Raw genomic sequence first — 19,390 nt, forward strand, 5'->3', positions numbered from 1 at the left:
CATATCAATAGGGCCAACGCCCGAAGGAGCCTCAACGGCGGCCGCAAGGACCGAATCCTGGCCGTCGCTCGCCGATTTGCAACGCCCCGAGCCCAAGAAACAAGTGCAATCCGATGCGACCGGCAGATGCGACAGGGCATCGGCATTAGTGTGGCAAATCCCCTTGCGATATGTTGTTTCGAAATCGAAATCCTGAATGATCTCCAGCCATCAGGACAACTGCCCCGATGGCTGGTGAATACGCAGGGCATACTGAAATGCCGCATGATCTGTACGGACGGTGAAACGCCGGCCGTACAGATATGGCCAGTACTGTTGAATAAAGAAAACAATAACCAACAGTTCACGGCGGGTGACGCAGTATCTTTGCTCGCCAGGAGACAATACTCTACTACCGTAAGCCACAACACGCTCCACGCCACCCACAACCTGGGAAAGCACGCCCCCAATCCCCGTGTTGCTCGTGTCTGTGTCGAGCACGAAAGGTAGAGAAAAATCGGGGTAACTCAACGGCGGGGCCCCCACTAAGGCATCACGAAGAGAGTTAAAGGCGGCCTCCTCTTCCGGGCCCCAATGAAATGTCACCCCCTTTGCCGTTAAGGCATGTAACGGCTTAGCGATGGAAGCGAACTCCACGACAAACCGCCGGTAATATGAAGCAAAACCGATGAAGCTCCTAACCTCCCCCACCGAGGTGGGAGTCGGCCAGGAGCTGACACAACGCGTTTTGGCGGGATCGGTTGAGATACCTGACCGTCCGACGATGTGACCCAAATATCTTACAGATTCGTGTAGCAAATGGCACTTTTGTGGTTTGAATTTCAAATTAGCTGCGTGCATTTTGAGAAAGACGGCCCGAAGCCTATCAAGATGTTCCTCGAATGTCTTACTAAATAAGATCACGTCATCTAGGTAAATCAAACATACCTCCCATTGCAAGCCAGCGAGAACCAATCCATCAGGCGCTGGAACGTTGCGGGAGCGGAGTGGAGCCCCATAGGCAACCGATTGAATTGGAAGAGGCCGTGCGGCGTTCGAAAAGCCGTTTTGGGCTTCGATTCGTCGTCCAAAGGAAGTTGCCAAAACCCTGACATCAAATCCAAGGTGGAGAAGAATCGTGATCCAGCTAGGGCATCCAGAGATTCGTCCATTCAAGGAAGCGGGTAAGCATCGGCAACTGAGATCTTATTCAACCGCCGAAAATCAACGCAGAACCTTAGGGACCCATCGTGCTTTTTAACCAATACTATGGGTGCACCCCAAGGGCTGGTCGAGGGAGAAATAATGTCAGAAGCCAACATGTCATCTACAGCCGATTTGACATGATCCTTTTCGGCGGGACTTAACCGAAAAGGATTTTGGCGGATAGGAGCGTTGTCACCGGTGTCAACATGGTGGCGCAGCAATTTTGTACATCCGATATCGTATTTGTGCTTACTAAAGACGTTGGAAAATTCTCGCAAAAGGGTATGCAATTTAGCACGTTGTGAGTCGGATAGGTCAGGTGTCTCAGCACAAAGCGCCTCCAGCCAACCCTCATCATGGTCTGACTGCAGTCGCGGGTGAGAAGCGGTGGCCACCTGGCCAATGATCGGCGTTTCCGCAGGTACCGGAATCGCATGCGCGAACACGGTTCCCTGGGAAACCACCGCCGTCCGTGTCCCGACATTGAGGACCGCGATAAACGGGTCCTCATCCCCTCTAACAATAGTCTGGGCCGTCACCAAATCTGGCCCATTCACCCCGGCCCTAGACGGCCCCAGCATAATGCCCTGGTCTGAGACCCCTTTAGCGAACGGTCGACGCAACCGCAGGGGCATGAGCATCTGTGCCCCCGGGGGTACGCGCACCGTTCGAGCAACAGGCGCCTGTACCATTGCACAGGCTGTACGCAAGGCAGGGGTGGAAGGCAGGAACGTTATACGTCGGCCCGATGGAAGCTCGATGCATCCCTGGTCAATCAAAATTTTGACAGGCAATTTGGCCAAAAAGTCTGTCCCCAACAGGCACGAAATTGCCAGAGAGGAGGAGACCAACACCAGGCCAGATAATTTAATGTCCCCGAAAAAAATTTGCGCTCGAATTTGCCCGATGATACCTAACGAGCCCCCGTTTGCAGCATAACACGGTATGTCGACGGGGAGCAACGGGCGACTCTGAACGGGCAGGATATTATAAATCAAATCGGAAATGATAGTCGCCGATGCTCCCGTGTCGATCAATACCCGTACTTCCACCCCATCAATGTGCCCCGTAACAACGGACGACCCCGCCGACGCAGCCACAACCCGGTGAGCCAACTCGGACCATTGGCCCGGTTGGAGCGCCCTCCCCATCACGCCACGACCCGACGCACCAGCACCTGACCCCCGAGAATCGTGTATCGGAGCATGTGAAAAGGAAGTGGGTGTGCGTGCATGCCGAGCATGTGGGGTGCCACGACTTGCCGGAGGATGTTGTGGAGGCTTTCGAAGAGGGCCGTCCTCAGCTCCAGGTCTTGCTGCAAGCTGTCGAGGAGCCTGGCATCCCGAAGCCACATGGCCCCGGAGGCCACAGTTGTAGCACACGACGAGTGCTCCCGAAGACTTGGGCTGCTCTCGGTGGCTCGGCGCGTCTTGAGCCGGTCGCCCGCCAGACCGCCATCCCGCAGAACGGCCCGCAGCGAAGACCCCCTCAGATTCGGAGGTGGTTGCCACCACGGTGTGTCCCGCAGCTGCCTTGTTGGCCTTCCTCCGTTGTGAAATCAGGTTGGCATGGACGTGCCTTGCAGCCCGCAATGAAGACATGTCCGCATCATCCTGCGCCAGGATGATGAAGTTCAAGTCGTCAGCCAACATCAAAATTTTTTCGGCCACCATCGCATCCACCCCTTCCTCGTCCATACGCGGGAAGGCCGCCTTCGCCAACGCCAACAGGGCCATGCGGTACGCGAGTGGAGACTCCTTGTCGCCCTTCCGCCGCTCGTAGAAAAGCTGGCGACAATCGAAAGGCGGCCCATAAACCGTGGCCAGCACTTGCAGCACCGACCCAAGTGTGGAGCGTTCCGACCTGGGTGCAGCGGTGAGGGTGCCAAGGGCGTCACTATCCAGCATTGCCGGAAGAGCACGCAGCGCCTCGTTGTCCGTCCACCCAGCCATCTCTTGGTGGGCGAGGAAATGGCGCTGAAACCCACCCCAGTCGCCGCTGCTCGATACGAACTCCTGCAGGGCCAGCAGGTGTTGCTGGAATGTCGGCTCCGTCTCCGACGATCGCCCAGCTCGCGTACTGTCTCCATGGACTGTATGGGGAGCAATGGCGGACCCTAATGGAGGTCGCGCCGTTGGTGACGCCCTGGTTCCGGCTTGATCGGTGCAGTTGTCCGCCGTTGATGACCCGGCGACCGCTGATAGGTAGCCACTGCGACCCGTCCCCGCCGATGACGTGGTACTTGCTGGTTGGGCCCCGCCGTCCGCGTGACGTGCTGAGGCCCCTCCCTCGGCTCCTACTGTACCCGTGGCGGGAAGTTCAAGCCTCGGGCCCATTGCAAAGATGGGAGTTTCTGGCGGGCGCTGTCCGTCTTCACGCTGCGCAGCTCCCCCCGGCCCCAGGCGAGTTATCTGCTCAAGCGTGGCGGCCGCTGCATACAGGAGCTCCGCCAGTCGCGAGTGGGCCAATGCCAACTCATCAGCCGACGTCCCGGCTCTCTCCGACTGCCCTGCAGGTGGTGGAGTCGGCAGCGGTTGCTCAGGTACGTCGGCGGTGATATCTTGCACCGCCTCTCCCTTGTTGTCATCCTCTCCGGGGTCTTGGGCACGAGTCGTCCGTCTCGTATCCATGCTTTGGACCACTTCTGATGCCAGATGTAGTGAGTTCCAGGGAGACTGACGACGGAGTCGAGGCACACTCTTTTATTAAGCTCAAGGATAGTTACAATACTTGAAGGGGTAACAGCCCCTTCACCCGTACTAGATGGGTAAACACCCCTAGCACTAATTCCCCTGTCCTGTTCCCAGTCCTCATCTAATAGTGCTACGGGAGGCTGTCTGATCCGGCCCTGGTAAAGCACGGATCCCGGCACCAAGCTAAGCCGGCCTTGCTCTTACAAGAGCAGAGGTCCGGAAGCTCTTGGGGCCGCGCCGCTGGCTTGCCCAGCTCGGCCCTGACAAGGGCAGCGAGACAGGGGAGTCCTAGGGCCTAGTCTGCCGGTCTTCAGACTTCACTGGTAAGCTTCTTCTAAAACTGGCCCCGAGCTCTCTGGCTCCCCAACTTTTATAGGGATCCCCTCCGAGGGGCGGGGTTATGGGGGATCATAGAGCCCCCATGGCCCCCCAGTGGTTAACGGATGCGGACGTGGGTGCAGACACCCTTGTGTTTTCCGTCCGCCTTTTCTCCCCGTAATAACCCCTACAAATGTGTCGTTAATCCACCACCATCCGCCACAGCCAATTAGTAAGGTTTGTCACGTAAACAAAACTTGCCAATTAGTTACTGCTTCAGCCCACCGGTGCGTTGTAGAGTAAATCCACAACATTTACAATTTGAGTACCGTGACGTTCCGCCGGTCATCACATCAACCAGCAGCATCAGGCGATTTTGCCAGAATTGTGATGATAAACTACCCGCTTCTGGTGTCTTAAACAGAGCAAGTTGACATTGTTACCACCGTGAGCCAATACAAGTCTTGAAACTCAGTGAGGCTGTTCTGGGTGAGCAGGCGTAATAATCGCTGAATAGCAGAACGTAGTGACGACAACGACGACGATGATGATGGGGCTTCTGCCAGAAGCCCCCCCCAGGGGCCTACCACTCACCTCCACGCGTCGCTGGCCCGGGCCTCAGCGGCCAGCAGCGTGCGCGCCACCACGCCCTCCACTCGCTGCAGCACCAGTGCCGCCTCGTCGTGCCCCACCGCCTGTTGCAGGTGCCGCAGCATTCGCTCGGTGCTCCACAGGCGCTCCTGCTCCGCCTGCTGCGCACGCATGCACATGCGGCCAAGCAGCCACACACGAAGTCAAAAACTATTAAACTATGTTTTATTTTACCAGGTAAGGCCCACTGAGCTAGATGGTTCCTTTTCAGAAGTGACCTGGCTATCACAAATGAAAGCTCAGCGATGTGGCTTATCATCACGTGGAAATGTAAAACAAAAGAAAGAAGTTCAACATACATACGTACACACACATGCCGGTTTCCCACCTCCCCATGCTGTGCTCATGAAAGATTGGTGGATCCTTGGCACGCACGACGAGTTGACGCCGACTATTTTACTGATAAATGAGTGAGTGATGTGTCATTGTCTCCAATGCAATTGAGTTGTAATGCGAGCGTAAGCGGGGTTCGCTGCTCGGCTCTGGGCCAATCATACGGCCCAGGGTATTGGGGGCGGGGCCCAGTATGGGGGCGTTCTGTGTGGATTCGTGAACAATTGCTCGATGACTCGCTTGCGGCCTTGCGGAGTCAGGCTGCAAAGTCAAAGGGTATCCGTCATCTGATGGGATGCTGGGAGCAGCTCTCTGGGACGGATTGTTGATGTGGAGAGAGGACTTGCAGGGTCACTGGCGCCTTGTCGTTCCGTTGTCGTTGCGATATGAGTTGATTCGGATTCTGCACGCTGAGAAGTTGTTACATCTCGGGGTGCAGAAAACCTTGTTGACGTTACAACGTGATTATTTTTGGCACGTCATGACGACTGACGTTGTCGGGCACATTCGTGCGTGCTCCGACTGTGCCCGGCGCAAACCCCCCAAACAGCTGTATTTTCCCCCAGTGCAATCGATTAAAGTGACGCGGGTTAACGAATTGGTGGCATTGGACATTTTGGGGCCCTTTCCCCAGTCCGCTCGGGGGAACAAATTTTTGTTGGTCGGGGTCGAATATTTTTCGCGATGGCCAATGGCTTGGCCTTTGCCCGACCAGTCGGCGTTGTCTATCACGGAGGCATTCCTGTTCGGGTACGTGATAGACAAGGGGGCGCCGGAACGGTTGCTCACAGACCAAGGGCGAAATTTCTCTTTGAACCTACTGTGGGATGTGTGGGACGCATTGGGAACTAAGAAAGTTCGGACCTCTCCCTACCATCCACAAACTGATGGGATGGTTGAGCGGTTGAACCGGACCCTGTCGGCCATGCTCTGCCATACGGTTAGTGAGAAGCAGGCCGATTGGGATTTGCATATCCCGGGAGTGCTCTCCACTTACCGGACGGCACCACATGCGTCGACGGGGTATTCACCTTTCTTTTTAATGTACAGACGCGAGAATGTGCCGCCTGTGGAAGTGCAGCTTGAGACGCGTACGAAGGGTCCTGTTAAAACCCTCCCCGATTATATTCGGCGCGTGGCGGAAGCGCGAGATGCGGCCCGATTGGCTACGGCTAAGACCCAGGCCCGGAACGAACGGTGCACCCGGCGCTCTCATCGTGCATCCCCTTGGCGTGTGGGGGACATGGCCTGGCTCCACTGCCCACAGGTGCCAGTGGGGACCTCCCCTAAATTGCACAAACCCTGGCAAGGCCCAGTGGTGCTGATTGAGGTTCCTAGTCCCCAGTCTGCACGCGTTCGTGTCGGGTCGCGCCATTGGTATGTCCACACGTCCCGATTGAAGCCCTACGTTGCCCCTCGTGTTGATGCGTCATCTCCTAACGTTGCCTTGCCGGTGTCTGTCGCGTCCGACGTGCCACTGCCCTTGCCTGTTCAACCTGCAAGCGCCTGTCGTGCCTCCTGTAGACGGGCCGGCGGTGATCCTACCAGACACAGGCATTTTTGCACCGGGTGGGCCTACAACGGCGACGGGAGTACCTGCTTCCGCTGCCCCTCAAACCCCGCCGAGGTTGCGGCTGGAAGGAGCCCCGATTTTGGGCCTCTCTGATGCACGGGTTTCTGCAACGGACGGGCCTCCACCAGCGGCGGATGATTCCGGTTCCGTCGCTCCTTCAACCCCGTCCGGACTGCGGTCTCCGAGGGTGCCTGTTCTCGTGAAGGACGGGCCGGCAGCCTGCACTCGTTCCAGATCCCTTCCCTTTCGTTGATTGTATTCATCATTATTGTTATCTTCTCCGTTGTGTCTGTTGTGGTTCTTGGGGGTGTTGCCGTCGCTCGCATTATGTTCATCCTGATTCATCAGGGGGGGGGGGGGTCATGTAATGCGAGCGTAAGCGGGGTTCGCTGCCCGGCTCTCGGCCAATCATACGGCCCAGGGTATTGGGTGGCAGGGCCCAGTATGGGGCGTATGTGAAGGTCCGCCACTCACCTCGGGTCCAATCGGATGTGAGGTGAGCAGGGGCGGAACCTAAAGGCGGAGCCAGCAAGGCGCTATGCGGAGGCCGGATCTGGAAGGTTCGGTGAAGGGCGTGGTGAGAGGGAGGAGAGGATCACGTGGTAAAGGGAATATAGATGGGATCCCGGAAGGGCTCCGGGTCAGTTGGTAGAGTCACGAAGCTGGACCACGTTGGGTGGCCGGAGGGGATCCGCGCCATCAGCCACGTGGCTGGAGGAACTTCGAGCACACCGTCGGCCAGCGGTGTGCGGGAGCGGGGGAGCGGGGGAGCGGAGCGACTGACGGGGGAGCACGTGCGGGGCGCGCGCGAGGAGCAGCTGGTCCGCTGTCGGGACCAGCGGAGTGCGAGCGTCAACGGGAATAAAGAGTGACGGAGACCAAGCAGTGTGTCGGCGAAGTCCTTTATTATAGTGTAGGCCGGACAAAGTGGACTGGCATTGGAACAGTACTGGTTTCAATGAAGAAATAAACTATAATCTATGTTTCAATTTACCAGGTAAAGTCCACTGAGCTCTATAGCTCTTTTTCAGACGCGATCTGGCAATCATAAATGACAGCTCAATGAAGCCGCTTATCATGTGGAAATTTATAGCAGCCAATTAATATAAACGCGTGATGTTGTTCCTAAATGTGGAGGGGAAAACCGAAGGATCCAGAGAAAAATCCATGCGACCACGGGGAGAACGTGCAAACTTTAAAACATGAGTCATGGTCGGGATCGAACCCACGATCTTCTGTATACAAGGTGAGGTAGTTAACATCTCGCCACCGTGGCGCCTCCCCATCTCCACGCACAACGCATGGCTCACAACAGTGCATCGCAATGCGCTGTCTGCGAAATGCATGTAGTACTCTATAATTATTATTTCACAACCATGACACTTGTGTACCCATGAACGCCTCTTTAAGTCTCAGGACTCTTTTTCATCAGGATCCTGCCAAGTTTTCACAGTAGGGTGCTAGGTTACCACTGTGTGTAATCCCAATTGAGTAATTTACAGGTTCATTTTCTTTCTGAGCAATGGGATATTTGGCCAATACCAGTTACATCGCACGTTGTTTTTTTAGCTATGGGTGGACACCGCGGAACCCGGAGGAAACTAATGCAGAAGAGGGGGGAAACATATATTTCCATGCCAGAAACGAGGCACAAGTCTTACAACTGCAGCCTAAGCAGTTTAACCAAGCTGGCAACAGTTTATGAGGATGAACGGGAACTCTACATGTGAGAACATTCAAGTGCGCGAGTGAAGGAGATGCGAGTGAGTGAGTGCACGGGTCAGTGAGACGCGGGTGAGTGAGAGCGCGGGTGAGTGAGACGCGGGTGAGTGAGACGCGGGTGAGTGTGCGGGTGAAACGCGAGTGAGCGAGACGAGTGAGCGAGACGAGTGAGCGAGTGAGCTGGTGAGCGAGTAAGTGAGGCGGGAGTGAGCGAGAGGCAAGTTAGCGAGACGGGAGCAAGAGAAGCGAGTGCGTGGGTGACCAAGACGCGAGTGAGTGAGTGCGCAAGTGAGAGAGACGCAAGTGTGCGACTGCACGATTGAGCGAGATGCGAGCGAGTAAGACGCGAGCGAGCGACTGAGCAAGACGCGAGTGAGCGACTGCACGAGTGAGCGACTGCGCAAGCGAGCGAGATGCGGGTGAGCGAGACGCGAGTGAGCCAGTGCGCGGGTGAGCAAGACGCAAATGAGTGACTGCGCGAGTGCGCGAGACGCGAGCGAGCGAAGTGAGTGCGTGGGTGAGCAAAACGCGAGTGGGCGAGTGCACGGGTGAGCGAGAGGCGAGTGAGAGCGCAGTGAGAGAGACGCAAGTGTGCGACTGCACGATTGAGCGAGATGCGAGCGAGCAAGACGCGAGCGAGCGACTGAGCAAGACGCGAGTGAGCGACTGCACGAGTGAGCGACTGCGCGAGTGAGCGAGACGCGAGTGAGCAAGATGCGAGCGAAACGTAAGCGATCGAGTGAGCGAGACGCAAATGAGCGACTGCGCGAGTAAGTGAGGTGGGAGTGAGCAAGACGCAGGTGAGCGAGACGCGAGCGAAGCGAGTGCGTGGGTGAGCGAGACGTGAGTGAGTGAGTGCGCAAGTGAGAGAGACGCGAGTGGGCGACTGCGTGATTGAGCGAGACATGAGCGAGCAAGACGCGAGCGAGCGAGTGCGCGGGACAGCGATACGCGAGTGAGTGCGCGAGTGAACGAGTGCGCGGGTGAGCGAGACACGAATGAGGGAGTGCGCGGGTGAGCGAGACGCAAACGAGCGAGTGCGCGCGTCAGCGATACGCGAGTGAGTGAGTGCGTGGGTGAGCGAGACGCAAGTGAACGAGTGAGCGAGACGCGAGTGAGCGACTGCATGAGTGAGAGGTGAGACAAAGTCAGTGAGATGCGAGTGAGCAAGTGAGCGACTGCGTGAGTGAGCGAGACGCAAGATGCCAGTGAGTGAACTGCAAGTGCGCGGGTCAGCAAGATGCGAGTGAGCGAGAGGCGAGATGTGAGTGAGCGAGTGAGCGACATGCGAGTGAGCGAGTGAGCAAGATGCGAGTGAGCGAGGCGCGAGTGAGCGAGTGAGAGGCGAGTGAGCGAGATGCGAGTGAGCCGCGAGGTGAGCGAGACGCGAGTGAGCGAGACGCGAGGCCGTGCACGTGCCTGCTGTGAGCGTGGCGCGTGGCGGAGGCGCACCACCCAGTCCCCGTGCAGGAACGCGTGCAGGGGCCGCGTTGAGCTGAGCAACACAAACGCCTCAACCTCGACATGCAGGCCTAGCACCAATAGGGGGCGCCAGTCCCGTGCCCATACCACAACGCGTGCCCTGCAAAGACAAAGATGCGCCCGTGTCGCCTTAACCATCGCGCTTCCTTCCTTTCTCAGCCGTTATCGTCGAATAGGGCGCGTTACAGATCTTGCATTTGCTCGATTGGAAAGCAAGGTGAGCCACAACAGGAGCCATTCTACTTTTACCGGTAAAGGCACAGTTTGACTTCTATATTGGGGGGAGGGGGGGCAGGGGTTCGCTTTGTCCCACACATTAGGAATCGCGGGTGCATATAATTACTTTCAAATCTTAATTGTAAATTACTAAAAATAAATGTATAAAGGTGCCCAGTTTGGGAGGGGACGTTGCCCCCCCATCCCGTGCGCCCCCCCCCGCAAACCCCACCCATTGTCTTAACAGACTGTTGGGGTAAGTGCTGTTCGCGAGCGGCACCTATGAAGGCCGGCACGGAACACGAGGGGTTGGGTGGCCAGCACCACGCCTTTGCCTCTCCAGTGCTGATGTTTTACACACAACATCAAGGTACTCATTTTGGCTAAGTTGACAGGGGGGAGACCCAAGATTGCGCTACCGCTCCCTAAAACTCGTTATCACAAACTCACACAATGGATTCCAGGATGCATCCTTATAATCGGGTAAATACAAGTTTTAACAAACAAACACAGAGGTTAGCCCTGTGCCTGAAACACAATAATCCTAAACTCGTGCAGACGGGCAGAGCGCGTGAGAAGCAGATATAAATACATCGCTAGACCAGGGCACAACTTACGTTTTGACTAGCGAGCATTCCCCGCGCGTCTTTATTTTTTACCTGCCCAGACCTGCTGCTTGGTTTCAGCTGATGTTTTGGGTCAGGGTGTCTAAGTGGGGTCTTCTATTCTTGCGCACAATGGCGGAAATATGTTCAGGAGCTCAATGCCAATGCGGAGGTCCACTGGCCATGACGAGTGGGCTTTCGCAAAGAGTTCGTGTAGTTTTGCGATTCCTCCGCTGAAGGGGCGCAGACGACAGCGGTCAATAGTTTGGATTGCATGGCCATGGTCGCACCGTTGTGGCAACATTTTCTAAGTGGCTTAGGTGAGAGGGAGGAAGAAGAGCAACAATGAGAGATTCAGTGGTGAGTGATTTAGCCGTTCAATTGGTTGAGGTGCAGACACGCACCACCAGGTGTGTACCTGCACCGGGTGGGTGCATGCTCAAATGTATATTCCCAACAGTGCACGGCTATACATCAGGGACGTGCGGTCAGGGGAGGTGTGATGCCGCCACCACAAAGCCGCTCGGCGGGCGCCCCATCCCCGACCTCGCCACCACCAAGTGACGGAGCCGACCCCCGCGTCCCCCCACCTCACCTCACATGAACACACCCGCACGCATTTCCCCCCCCCCCCATAGAGCTCCGAGGGGAAGTCACCTGGCCGACCGGTTTTAATCCGAGAAGCCCTTATCGGGATAACTTTCACGGTTTCCGGTGAACAGGGAATTGGACGACCTCCCCCGATGCTACTTCGCGGCGCTGCGACCGGCATTAAGATTGCAAGGTCGCGGCGAGGGGCCACTCGGCCACTGCGGTTGAAACGCACCCCCCACACCCACGCACGTATCGACGAGGCAGGCAGGGGAGGGACAGGACGGCATGATTAGCATGGCCGCAGGGGCCCTTGCGCGTAGTCGCTGATGGTTAGGATAATTACACTTGAGTGCGTAGGCACCATTATTAGGGAAATTAGGGAAGTTGGGGAGTAAAGGCTGAAATTACGAATAATCAGAGGTATGCGGAGGCCCGTGCATGAATTCCCACGGCAAGCCTTTGTGACGGATGCCGCTGCATAATTGGCATGACAAAGGCGTGCACCGGCGCAGTCAAGCCGACCACCCATTGTGATGGGGAGGCATGAGAATGGTGCTGATTAGAATATGCGCCGTGCATAAACGCGAGAAGGAGCGAAGAGTGCTGGGGGAGGCCGAGCCCTGGGACGGGGAGATATGATAAAAAGCGAAGGTAGCAAGATAGAGGAGATCTCACTTCAAGAGGCCCGCGTTCAAGACGGCTCCCATCTCTGCCCTCCGGACGTCCGCGGGACGTGTCCAGACGAGCATCGAGGAAAAGCCACAGGACGCCGAATACTTCGAACCGTGAGTAGCAAGGTGAAATAGTATCGTAAGCAGATAAATCGGGAATAGGCATAAAGGTATCAGCGTAGGCCAGCCTCGTCGATTCATACTGACTTAACAACAAGTCCCAGGTAGCAGACAATAAATCATTAATAGCTGATCGTAGCCTTGTGTGATCTCGCTGAGAAGTGTGAACGCGTGTGGTGCTGTGTATACAGCGGCTCGCCACGTGGGAGCGCTGCGCAGAGCGGCGCAAGAGTGGGTGTCGCGTGTGGAGCTGTGGGTGTGTGCGTACGTTCGCTACGTGTCGGATATAGGTACGCATTGGTAACGTGGTTATTCGACGTGGAAGCGAGTGCCGCACAGGGCTGTAGACGGGCACACGCTCGCAGCGTGCGAGAGCTGTACGTAGCGGTGTAGAAAGGGGGAGTATGGCGTTTGATTGATGATGCTGTGCGTACATATGCTCGCAGCGTGGGAGCGCTGCGCGAGGCTGTATGAGTAGGGGCGTCGCGTTTGAAGGCCGGCGACACCCTAGCGGGTATTAGCGCGGTGTGGCAACGCAACCGGAATAGGGGATGGGTGAGGAAGAGACCCCGGGGGCCAACGGCCCCCACAGAGGCAGGGGAGGCACAGCCTCACCGGTCATACTCCAATGAAAATAGCTGTTACGAAAAGTAAAAAATAATAAACAATTTATTTTTTATTTTTCCACTGATCTGTTATAAATGTAATTTCTGTACGATTACAATCATTTTTATGGTCAAAAATCGCCTAAATTTGCAGAGCTCCGCTGCAAATACAGGAAGAGACGAGAAGTGAGGCAGCGACTAGTTCAGCCTCCCCTCTGATTACGCAACCCCTTATATACTGGATGGAGCGCGGGCAATAAGCGCGTGCCTGTTACTATCTCTCTGTGTGTCACCAATGTAATATTTGTAGACCCCTTCATTTCATGTCCTCGCCTTCCATACTCCAGGTAACTTATTTCACGTATGTGTATAAATATATTTAGGCTCGCTGGTCTCGTCATGAAACTGCAATGAAAAAGCACCAGGGGAGGCAGCTATCACATCTGCCTCACTGAGGGGGCATGATAGACACGCCCCCTCAGTGAGGACACGCCCCCCTCGGTGTGTAAATCTGGCACTGATACCAGCCAGTGCCTTCCCAGCCATTGACCTCACCGCACATCACTGCTATACATGTTGCATGTTTTGGAGTTCACCTTCTCGTGGGCTACCCCGCGAAGTTGACAAACCCCGCCCCCCTCCCCACAATGAATGTCGCACAAAAAAACGGCGACCGAACGTTCTTAGCACCAGAAGAGCAACGTCGAGCAAGCATTGCTGCCTCGCGCTGCAAACAAAACCAACCATGGCCGCCGTGCTTACTCGGCCCGGGACTCCGTCCTCTGCAGGGCCTCCGTGTCCAGCCAGAGAGGCGAGGCGCCCAGCTCCGTGGTGCTCACGGCCCAATCGCCACGGGGAGGCAGCGCGGCCGCCGCTCTCTGCCACGGCGCTCGCTGTGCGGGCAGCAGCCAGCACCGAGGGGAAAGCCAGGCTGAGGGCGCGGGCAGAGAGAGGGGGGGGGCATCACTCTCAGTCTGCCGTCGTCACCACAATACGCGCCTCTCTGTGGGGTCCACCATCGGGGCCCGGCACATGTTCGTGTGACATGGATGGGCCTTGCGTGCGGGTTTAACACAAGGGGACGGATGCGTTCAGCCGAAACGTTGCTCACTCGAACTTGCAAGATCGCGAGAAATCTGCGTTTTCTCGATGATTTTTCTCTGCAACTCGTTCAAGCGATCCCGAGTACGACGAGCGATGCGATGCGTTTCCACCGCGGGTGTGCGTGAATTAACGTGGAGTGGGCGGCGAACGCTGGGGACGGGCCTGGCTGTGCGCTAATTCACCCGAGCCACAAGGGGGCTGCTCAATCAACGCCGTTCCCGGTCCACACCCTTTTGTGCGGATGGAACGTGGCCATGAAGGATGGCGCGCTTGAGGAGTGCGGTCGGGCGGCGCGCTTGAATGGTCGGAGCGAGCCGGGCGATGGGTTTCTGCTCGCGCAGTCGTGAGCCCCGTAGGTGCCACACCGATTCCCCGGTCCGAGCCCCATTGATGCCACACCGATTCTGCGGTTCGAGCACCGTAGATGCCACACCGATTCCGTGGTCCGAGCCTCGTAGGTGCCACACCGATTCCGTAGACCGAGCCCCTCATGTACGACGCAACCAGGGTTGGGAAGAGGTTCCTCCTCGGCACCCGGGAGGGTGGGACTCGGCGCCGGACGGTCACGGCTGCATTTGCTATTAGCGAGGTTGGAGGCGGGGCATCTGTAAAAATTCCAGGTCGGCTTGACCACGGTTGAGGTGATTTCGGGGTCCGTGGGCATCGAGCGGAGTAAATAGGGCTGGGTGGGTTTGTGCGACTAATGGTATGGGAACCCGAGTGCCACTGTAGTTGATTATTGGCTTTCATTGTCGCTTGTTCTTCACGTTATCTCTCTTGCCAGTGCAGTTGTCATCTTTATCTTGGGAGTGTCATTATTTTACGCGATCTAGCCCAAAATACCTCTTATGGATAATATTGGACGCGAAAACCTACGTGTTAAACTGAGTGTCGTTTTGTTTTTAATGTGCAGCATTTAAGAGATAATTCATGATGAAATTCGCCTCATAAAACAAAGATAATTAATCTTCTTGGTTCTTTCGGTAAAGTCACGTAGAAGGGAAGTAAAAAAATAATAAAAATAAAACATAATAACATCACGTCTGCGTGAATTTTGGGTTTCACCGTTGGCGTGGCGGCCGTGTGGGCACGCCGCCCACCCAGGACGCACGAGGCACGTCACGCAAGGCGTGGGGAGGGGGGCGTGCACGCTGCGCCTCACCGGACAGATTGCCGACGTGCTGCATCAGCCAGCAGAAGGCATCGGGCTTCAACAGTGAGTCGCTCACTCCTGGAGCCTCGTTCACCTTCAAAAACGGCGCACACAAGAACGACGGCGAGTGTTCATTGCCAACCAACGCGTGGTTCGTAGTAGCGGGGCGTAATCATTATGGGCCATGATCAATCCACTGCTGGATGAAGGCCACCCCAAGACAAAAGCAATCTTTCACGATCCTGCGATGCCAGAATCCAGCTCGTGCTTGCACTATCCAACAAGCACCTTGGGAGAGTTCCGTTCCTTGGCATCGCGTTCCACCCAAGCCCCCTTCGCTTTCTTTGAATAATTTTGAATGATTTATTAACCCTGCACGTGTTCTCCAATCCACGTATCTCTCTTTCCGTCTCTAAAATGAAAATCCAAGCATGCATCCTCTCCGTGCCCGTTGTGCGCACGTTTCAGTTTGTGTCTCCGTTAATAATCCACGACATGGGCACACGTTACGCATGGATTAGAAATAATTCAGTTTGAGGCCCATCACCGTGTGGCTTCTCATTGTTCACCATCTTGACTGGTCCACTCCAAATCGCCTCCCAAAGGTGCATCCATTCCGCTGTTTTTTCATGTGTGTACTTTTGACAAGTGCCTCATTGTTGTACACCTGAACGATCAGACCAAGGCAGTTGAGCAGTCAGCGGCCTCCAGTGTGATCAGTGGTAAGAAAGCCCAATTTGTTGCAGCCTTTGCTGCCCGTGCCGAGATAAAATGCCACCGAGAATCGGTCCTCGCACAGGGCCCTGGCTGTCCAGTGCGTTTACACTGCTCACCCAACTCGCATTCAAGCTTTCCACAAACTCTGTGATGTGGAGATGCAGAGGCATACTACTACACATCAGTACTAACGCGACGCTGGGGAACTTCACAATCCCACCGTTACCTGCGCCACCTAATATATAAAGAGGGGTCAAGGGGTTGGGATCGAACCCACGAACCTCCTGTATACCAGGCGAGGTAGTTGTTAACATATCCTAGCCACCGCCAGCACCTTGTGGCGTTGAGAGAGATGCGGCAGACATGGAGGAAGGCAGCCGCTTTCCGCACACAGCACGAGGCTCCATGCCGCCCCCGGGGAGCCTGGCACGGGGCCTGTGGGGAGGGGCGACGAGTGGCACAGAGCAAGGGCCCGTCAGGTGGGACGGGCTCACGCACCCGCTCTGCTTTCTCGGCGCGCATTACGGGTGCTCGCTCCGGGTCGAGTGCGATTCCCCACGTCACTGGGTTTGGGTGTGCAGCAGCGATGTTGTCTTGTCCAAGTTCGCCTGTATGTGTACATGTTAGCGGTACGATGCAGCATAACACACCGGTCCTCATGAAACAGGTCTAAAATCAACATTTCAGCTGACATTCGTCTTCTGACTGCTTCGACATCACGATAACTGATTTTGAGGCACCACCACCATCCCGCAAGAACTTCTGACCGGGGTTGCGAATCGCGGCAAAATACATGATTATTGCGAAATATTAGCTTTTTTTATACCGCGCACCACTGGTGCACCGCCAACACGTTTAGTTGTTGCCTCATACGCTCCTTTATTCTCCAATCTAAGCATTTCCCCAATCTTATCTTAGGGTTTTGAAAGTGTGCAACAGACCCCGGAGCCGGCCCAGGACACACTGCTGGCGGGACTATGTAGCTCAGGCGCTCGGCTTGCCTGGGAACACCTGGGAATTCCCAGGAAGAGCTAGTCTGTGCATAGTAGTGTTGTGTATAGTAGTGTAAAGTGTAGTGTAGTGTATGGTAGTATACTGTATAGTGCAGTGCATAGTTGTGTACAGTGTAGTAATGTATAGTAGTGTACAGTGTAGTAATGTATCGTAGTGTATAGTAATGTCGTGCTGCAGTCTGTCGCCAGGGAAAGGGAGGTTTGGACCGCCCTTCTCAAAATGCTGCTGACACGACCCTCACTAGGACAAGGGGGACTGAGAAACGAACATACAGACTCCTTGACAACAAGAAGAAAATAAACTGTGGTGCCACAGTAAGAATAATTACTGAAGGGTATTTCTGCAATTTCTACTTTCCTGGATTCTCCAAAATAGTTGGAACAAAATCCTCCAGTCAGTTACGTTGTCTTTTTATTTTCTCCGAGGTTTGCACGAGATTTTCATACTACAGTGATCCCTCGGTTCACGATGCCATCGATCAAATATAGTTTCAAATGACGATGTTTTTCGTGGAACCAATTAATATCGTTCACCGAGGGACCACTGTATATTCCAAACAAGCGTTGCCGGCTGGAGAGAGGGACGGACGGCCACATCCTTTGGACGTGCTGGCTTGCGAGTTATAATGACACGAGTAGCCCCTGAAACCCAGCGGGAAGCCACTGCGGCGAGAATCCCCGTGTCCCCAAGGATCGGCCGCGCCTCTGTGGACGCTCTCTCGCCCGTCGCGACGCAGCCTCACGGTACAAACCCAATGTTCCTTTGCAGGTGTTGCCATTGCGAAAGTATCGTCGCAGTGGTGAGATGTTAACTACCTCGCCCGGTATACAGGAGGTTGTGGGTTCGAGCCTGACCCTGACTGGCGCCTGTATATTTGGAGTTTGCATGTTTCTCTCTCTTCATGTTCTCATGGGTTTTTCTCCGGGTCCTTCGGTTTTTCCCTCCACATTTGACTGCTATAAATTTCCACGTGATAAACCACCTTGTTGAACTATCATTTGTGGTCAAGTCGCTTCTGAAAAAGAGCTGTATAGCTCAATGAGACTTACCTGGTAAAATAAAATATAGTTTTAATAAATCTTGACGTAAAGCTTTTGTAACTGCAGGAATTAATATTCTTTGGGTATATCGGTAAAGCCACGTAGATAGACAAAATCATAAAAAATAACAATATCACGATGTTTCGATCGCAACACAAGCAATCGTCATCAGGTGAAAACATATAGCGGGGAGAGCTGCTCTCTTTCACCTGATAACGATTGATTGTGTTGTGATCGAAACGTCGTGATTTTTGTATTATTATTTTATATATCTACGCGGCTTTACCGAAAGACCCAAAGAATATAATTTGAATAGGTTATATTGCAGGGAGGGCTGTGTTTAACTCACTGTGTCATGCTTCTCCATTCAATTACCGTTTGACGTTCAATAAATGGTTTAACTATCTTCACATTAAATATCTACACATTATGTTTTGTGTCGTCACTTTTACACTTCCGCTGAGTGACACAGAGGATTACCGATGCAATACTATACAGCAGTTGCTATTACTGGTAATAACCACCTGGTTCCACCAGCCCACAGGGGAATTATTGTGTCCGTCCGTTGTGCATCCAAAAATGGGAGGGGTCGGGCTGGGTGGAGAGGGGAAGGTGGGGAGGAGCTTGGTGGGGTGGGTGGGGAGGGGCTGGGTAGGGAGGGTGGGGCTGGGTGGGGGGTGGGAGGGGTGGGGCTGGGTGGGGAGGGGCTGGTCACCCCGTGGCGCCCTTAGAAAACTCAATGTTTAACCTACTCACACCGGCTTGTGCCGGGCAACCCAACGTTCCTACCAGCTCCCTCCGCAGGAATGTGTTTTACCTCTACATTACTGTACATTGCTGTATATTGTTGAGGCCCAATATCGAAAATTGCAGTTCAATTCGAACCGTTGGTCCCCTCCTGTGAAACTTGGCAGGAGCCTTCTGGAAAGCCATGAGACTGGACCTTTCGTGGGTAAACAAGCGGAATAATGCAAAAAGTAAGGCTCTACGCAACTTAACTCGTGGCAAATGTTCACCGTCCAATTAACTTCAGCCGCAGCGTGGGAATATTCGAGCGACAGGAAACGTTCGAACGTCATCGAAAAGGCTGCCAAGTTAGGGATAAACACAACAAAAATCACGTCCGACTCGTTCACTAGACCATCAGGGATATCTGGCAAATATATTAAGCTGTAGTGTACGGAGAGCAGCGATTGAATGAACGCGATGATGATATAAAGAGGCACACTGAAATGGATCGGAGCGCTGAGTGGGTCGGAGCGCTGAGTGTTCCTTGAGGTGTTGCTACCTTTCGATTTAAAGCTTTCGTGACTGCAGGGATTCATATTTTTGTTCCTTTCTGTAAAGTCACGTATTTCCCTTCTACGTGACTTTACCGAAAGAACCAAGAATATGTGTTGCTACCTGCTATAGGGGGGGAGCGGTGGTGTAGCGGTTAGCGCTACGAACCCGACCGGTGGCGATTATCTGAACCGGTACTGGGTCTCCCCAAGGTCGACTCGGTGTCAAATGAGTACCTAGTGCAGTAGTGCGGTGTGTAAACATCGCCACTGGGCGTGGTGCTGGGCACCCCACTCCCTCGTGTGCCCCTGCC

The 19,390-nt window shown here is 54.8% G+C and overlaps 1 protein-coding gene across 6 annotated transcripts in view; it reads right to left on the reverse strand.

The window, feature by feature from the left end:
- CPED1 (cadherin like and PC-esterase domain containing 1) overlaps positions 1-19,390 on the reverse strand; it is a 66,213-nt gene that overhangs the window by 33,495 nt on the left and 13,328 nt on the right. For 4 of the 6 annotated variants that reach the window (XM_061573946.1, XM_061573945.1, XM_061573951.1 and 1 more), the window contains exons 3-7: positions 16,077-16,177; positions 15,035-15,119; positions 13,531-13,699; positions 9,895-10,057; positions 4,791-4,948 (exon numbers count right to left, since the gene is read on the reverse strand). In XM_061573946.1, coding sequence (XP_061429930.1) covers positions 4,791-4,948; positions 9,895-10,057; positions 13,531-13,699; positions 15,035-15,119; positions 16,077-16,177 — 676 coding nt within the window. Of the gene's footprint in view, positions 1-4,790; positions 4,961-9,894; positions 10,058-13,530; positions 13,700-15,034; positions 15,120-16,076; positions 16,178-19,390 lie in introns of those variants that run through there. The other 2 variants (XM_061573948.1, XM_061573947.1) reach the window with 2 other exon arrangements.

Source organism: Lethenteron reissneri, chromosome 54 (genome assembly GCF_015708825.2).
Source record: "Lethenteron reissneri isolate LAM-NWPU_2019-01 chromosome 54, ASM1570882v1, whole genome shotgun sequence".
NCBI classification, from domain to species: Eukaryota; Metazoa; Chordata; class Hyperoartia; order Petromyzontiformes; family Petromyzontidae; genus Lethenteron; species Lethenteron reissneri.